At 39.0% G+C, this 6,131-nt stretch overlaps 1 protein-coding gene across 2 annotated transcripts in view; it reads right to left on the reverse strand.

The window, feature by feature from the left end:
* LOC106879238 (ATP-dependent RNA helicase DDX54) overlaps positions 1 to 6,131 on the reverse strand; it is a 54,686-nt gene that overhangs the window by 25,311 nt on the left and 23,244 nt on the right. For both annotated transcript variants that reach the window (XM_052976084.1, XM_052976083.1), the window contains 2 exons: positions 3,797 to 3,846; positions 2,013 to 2,054 (listed from right to left, as the gene is read on the reverse strand). In XM_052976084.1, the coding sequence (XP_052832044.1) occupies positions 2,013 to 2,054; positions 3,797 to 3,846 (92 nt within the window). The remainder of the gene's footprint in view (positions 1 to 2,012; positions 2,055 to 3,796; positions 3,847 to 6,131) is intronic.

The raw sequence follows: 6,131 nt of genomic DNA on the forward strand, positions 1-6,131 counted from the left end.
AAATTATCCATTCATTTTACAGAATTTTTTTTTTTTTTTTTTTTTGGTAGGGGAGAGGAGCTTAACATCTGTCGTTTAATTTAGTCACTTCCAATTAATGTGTGGTAGGGTATTCAGTGTGGACAAACAATACTTATACAAGAAACATAGATTACTTTTTTGCATTTGGTTTGCAAGATTCTTTATGTGAATTTGTGCTTTGGAACAAATTTTTATTGTACCTAGGGAGATTGGATAGCTATTTAACTGGAAGACTAACAGAGAAAGTAGACTTTACATGTGGCAGATGTGCAGGTACATTAAACACCAGGAATGAACAAAAAATAGAGTCCCTCAATGTCAGGGGGCTATCCTTAGAAGTAATAGACAATTTCTGTTACTTAGGTGACCAAGTTGGTAGTGGGGAGGTTGTTCCAAAAGCATAGTTGCTAGAATAAGAATGGGCTGGATGAAGTTCAGATAGCTACTACCTCTTAATAATGAAGGATCTCTCCTTCAGAGTGAAAGGCAGGTTGTATGATGCCTGTGTACAAACAGATATGCTACATGGCAGTGAGACATTGACTGTGACTACTGAGGATATGGAAAAGCTTGAAAGAATTGGAGAAAGTATTCTCCGCTGGATGGGTAATGTCAGTGTGCATACACAACAGAATGAATGTAAGTGATTTAAGAGAAAAACTGGGTTTATGAGAGAGAAGACTGCACTGGTACTGCACATGTAATGCATATAAATGAAGATAGTTGCATCAAGAGGTGCCGATCCCTAATTGTAGAGGGGACATGCGGAATGAGTAGATCCAAGATGTGGGACAAAGTGGTGAGAAAAGATCTACAAACACTGGAACTCACAGAGGGGATGGCAGCGAACCGAGACTCCTGGCAATTTTGCTGTGCTTGAGAGAACATGCAAAGCTAAGTAAAAGTATGGTTGTCCTTGCATACAGGCTTGTCCCTTGCATCCCTCTCCAGCTGAGCATTCCTAATTTTGCAAACTCGTGGATACTGTACCACATAAAAAGCACCCAATACACTCTGTAAAGTAGTTGGGAAGGGCATCTGGCTGTAGAAACCATGCTAAAACAGACATGAAACCTGGATAGCTCTTCAGCTGGCCAGCTCCTGTCAAACCATCCAACCCATGACAGCATGGAAAACAGAGATGATGATAATGATGGGATTAAACTGGTGTGTGTGTGTTATTAATATTGCTGTAATGACTCCCCTAAACACAACAAAACGGATTAGATTATACTGTGTAAAATGATTTTTGTCCTAAGATAGCAACTATTATTTTCTATTTGCTTATCCCTAGAAAGTATGAAAAATGGCTAGGTCACAAATCAAAGTTTGAAGGTAGTAATAGTTATTTTATTTGATTTCTAGATAGAAGCAAATAGGAAATAACACTAACCAAAGACTAAAATATAAAAATTTTGTTACACAGTCTTATAAGTAAGAACAACAGGCAAGACAGAGGCAAAGGCAACACATAGGACAGGGTATGTTGAGCACACTGTCCCATGTGTAGGTCACAGAGCATAGAGAAGAGGTTACAGCCATCAACAGTACACACACAAGGCATAGGCAAATTAACACAGAATAGGATAGAGAGATAGGATTCACAAGGTTCAAAGAACAGGGCTCAGATAACAGAACAAATGCAACCCTGAATACAGAAAGAACAGGGTACAACTGAGAACATAGACAACAAGGTATATGTAACAGGGTACACAGAACTAGGTGTAGATAACAGAACACACACACACTCAGGGTACTCCGACCTGGGTGAAGATAACAGAATATAGACAATAGAGGTAGACAGAACTAAAGGCAAAATCTACACAACAGGGTAAAACAAAATTGGAGGCAAGTTACAAAAAGTTCACACAACCAAGGAGCCCCTGCAATGAGTTGCAGTGCAGAAGATGAAACGTTGTTCATGTGTGTGTGTTGGGGTGGTGCAGTTTAGAGGGGGCAAAGATAGCAACAATGCATGCAGGTTTACTTACATGTCAGGTAACGAATGCATGGCAGAGAACTGATCTTCCATCCTGTAAAGAATTAAAACAATTAAAAGTTTTAAGATGGCGGAACACTATCAGGATATAAAAATTTTCATTAAGATATGTTTTAGACAGGGGCAAACGAAATCGGGATGGCACCTGTGCCCAGCGTCGCCTTTCTGGCACTTGGGCCCGTGGCATGTGTAAGGATTTTCGAGAGAGATCGTTGCCAGTGCCCCTGGATTGGCTCTTGTGCGGGTGGCACATAAAATACACCATTTTGAGCGTGGCCGTTGCCAGTGGCACGTAAAAGCACCCACTACACTCTCGGAGTGGTTGGCGTTAGGAAGGGCATCCAGCTGTAGAAACTCTGCCAAATCAGATTGGAGCCTGGTGTAGCCACCTGGTTCACCAGTCCTCAGTCAAATCGTCCAACCCATGCTAGCATGGAAAGCGGACGTTAAATGATGATGATGATGATGATAAGATCCTAAGACATGCTTAAATCAGGGGAAATAAGTTGTAAGAGGATCTTAAGAGCACCATTGAAGTCTAGTTTTCAGTTTAGTTAAATTAAATTAAAAGGCTTTGCAGTTAAAAAATTTGATATAAAAAGTTTCATTAAGATATGTCTTAGAGGATATGATAAGATCCTAAAATGCATTTAAATCAGGAGAAATACATTGGAAATAGCTACTCCTGTTAGCCAGAGGTTCTTAAGGACACCATTGAAGTCTTGTTTTCAGTTTAGTTAAATTAAAAGTAGGCATGGCTTTGCAGTTAAAAAATTCATTTTGAATTACTTGGTTTCAGGTTCAATTCTACAACAGCACAGAACTTATTCTACGACCAGAAACGGAATGGAAGTATGTTAGGTAAACTGTGCCTGATCTATGGTGCTAGAAGAATGTATTGGTCTTTCATACTTTCTATACATGAAGATGATTTTGTATGTATATAGCAGAGTTGAAAAATTGGTAAAACCAGGATATTCTGTTGATCTGAAGAGCTAGCCTTCTATATCAGCATTGATTTGTAAATGGACAATAGTACTGTGCAATGTGTAGCATGCATATTAAGTACAGACATGTAAAATAATTTATTATACATTGAAATTATTATTATTACATGATGAAGGCTATGAACAGCTGTTATCCTACAGATATCAAGTGGTTAAATAAATATATCCATCTTCTGTACTGCCTGACTTTTTATGTTCTATATATATATATATATATATATATATAATGTGTTAGTGAGTAGGGTATTCAGATCAAAATCATAAGATCATGAATTCAATACCCAGTAGTGTTATGTCCTTGAGCAAGACACTTTATTTCACATTGCTCCAGCCCACTCAGCTGGCAAAAACGAGTTGTACCTGCTGTATTTCAAAGGGCCAGCCTCGTCACATTCTGTATCATGCCGAATCTCCCCAAGAACTACATTAAGAGTATGTGTGTCTGTGGAGTGCTCAACCACTTGTATGTTAATTTCATGAGCAGGCTATTTTGTTGATCGGATCAACTGGAACCCTCATCGTTGTAACCAGTGCAGTGCTAGTATCACTATGTATGTCCCCTTACAATTTTTTCACAACTGGTGTTGATTTGTTTATGGTCTGTAACTTAGCATTTTTGGCAAAATAAGTATCAACCTTAAAAAGAAAAGTACTGAAGGGTGGGGGGTTGATCTGTTCAGCTAAATCTTCCAGCATGGTGTCCCAGCATGGCCACAGTCCAATGACTGAAACAAGTAAAAGATGAAAGAACTAAAAGAACTAAACTTACCGATCACCACCAAGAATGACTGCAGCGCTCAAACCAATGTGTTTGCCCAGCTAGAAAACAAAAACAAAAAAAAAAAAAGATGATCTTTGACAATTTAGAAATAAAGAATCTCCAAGGAATGTTCTTTCACAATCTTTTGTCTCTTATCTTTTACTGTTTCAGTCATTTGACTGCAGCCAAGCTGGGGTACCGCCTTGACAAATTTTTAGGTGAATATATTAACACCAGTACTTTTTTTTATTTTTAAAGTCCGGTGCTTATTCTATCATCCTATTTGACAAATCACTAAATTATGGAGATGTAAACACACCAACACCAGTTGTCAAGCAGTGGTGAAGGAGGTTAAACACAGACACAAGACACAAACATACACATATATATATGATGGGCTTCTTTCAGTTTCCATCTACCAAATCCACTCAAAAGGCTTTAGTTGGTCCAAGGCTTCAGTAGAGGACACTTGCCCAAGGTGCCAAGTAGTGGGACTGAACAGGGAACTATGTGGTTGGGAAGCAAGCTTCTTACCACACAGCCATGCCTAATCATCAACATCATCAATTTAACATCCACTTTTCTATACTTGCAAGAAATCAGATGGAATTTGTTGAAGCAGATTTTCTATAGACAGGTGCCCTTCCTGTTGCCAACCCTTGCTAGTTTCCAAGTAAGTAATATTTCACAATGACTGGATATGTATTTTTTTTTATAGAAGACAAGAAATGAATGACCCTGCTTGAACAACATTAACACTCCTACAACAGACCAATGTCCTGTCCAGGGAGGAATATATACACCAGAGAAACCGGCCCTATGCTCCTTATGGAATCATGTGGACTAATCACTCTGATTTATTGCATAAGGCAGGCAATTTTGAAGGGAGGGGAGTTAGTCCAACTACACTGACTCCAATATTTGACTGGTGCTTTATTTTATGGACCTTAAAGAGACGAAAGACAAACATTGACCTCACTGGGACTTGAACTCAGAATGTAAAGAGCCAGAATAAAATGCAAAGGTATTCCAATAAATGTTTCTGGTCTAGGCACAAAGCCAGTAATTTTGACAGAAGAGAGTTAGTTGATACATTGACACAAAACCCCACCCCCACCCCCACAACACACACACACATATATATATGATTATTCCGTAAGGAGTATAGAGTCGGTTTCCTGGTTACTCCTGTGGATGAGATGCTGGTCTGTTGTGGGATTACTCATTTTTACTACTTGAGTGAACTAGAGCAACGTGAAATGAAGTATTTTGCTCAAGAACACAACACATTGCCCAATCCAGGAATTGAAACCACAATCTTATGCTCATGAGTCCAACACCCTAACCACTAAGCCATATGCCTCCACTTGACTTGTACTTTATTTTATCGACCCTGAAATGATGAAAGACAAAGGCAACTTTCATGGGATTTGAAGTTGGTATAAGAGCTAGAACAAATACTACAAGGCTATTCAACCACCAACAGCAACTCTAACAACATTAGTGTTACCCCTATTATCACCAACAAGGGAGATACTATCACCTGCTAGATATAGCAGCCAGAACTCCCGCAAATTACAGTTATTGTTTAGGCAACAAAATGGACAACATAGATCTATACATCTATAAAAAAGACAGCATAGTCATGGCTGAAATGGATTAGAGTTGACCAGGGACTATACACCTACAAATATAACACAACTACCTCTCTACAACTTCATTTCCACAGCTACCAACAGCTAATGAGTTTCCATATGGTCACACAACCTGTTAAAGATAGCAGCCAATTTCCCTCAAATCACATCCTTTGACAAAAAAAAAAGGAAGGTCCCATTAGACCAGTGGTTCTCAACCAGGAGCATATGGCTCTTGGGGCTCCATATAAGATTATGTTGTTAAAGTTCATATGCAATAAACTGGTTATACTTCTACATACACAAAATATTTTAACAATTTTTTTTTATACAATTCCTAATATTGATTTCAAATTTTGGCACAAGGGATATGTCAATTACATCGACCCCAGTACTCAATTGGTACTTATTCTATTGACTCCAAAAGGATGACAAGGTGAAGTGGACCTCAGCAGAATTTGAACTCAGAACATCAAGATGGACGAAATGCTTCTAAGTAATTTGCCGCCTAGTGGCTGTGTGGTAAGTAGCTTGCTTACCAACCACATGGTTCCGGGTTCAGTCCCACTGCGTGGCACCTTGGGCAAGTGTCTTCTATTATAGCCTCGGGCCGACCAAAGCTTTGTGAGAGGATTTGGTAGATGGAAACTGAAAGAAGCCCGTCGTATATATGTATATGTATGTGTGTGTGTATGTTTGTCCCCCCCCCC

Source organism: Octopus bimaculoides, chromosome 23, assembly GCF_001194135.2.
Source record: "Octopus bimaculoides isolate UCB-OBI-ISO-001 chromosome 23, ASM119413v2, whole genome shotgun sequence".
NCBI lineage: Eukaryota > Metazoa > Mollusca > Cephalopoda > Octopoda > Octopodidae > Octopus > Octopus bimaculoides.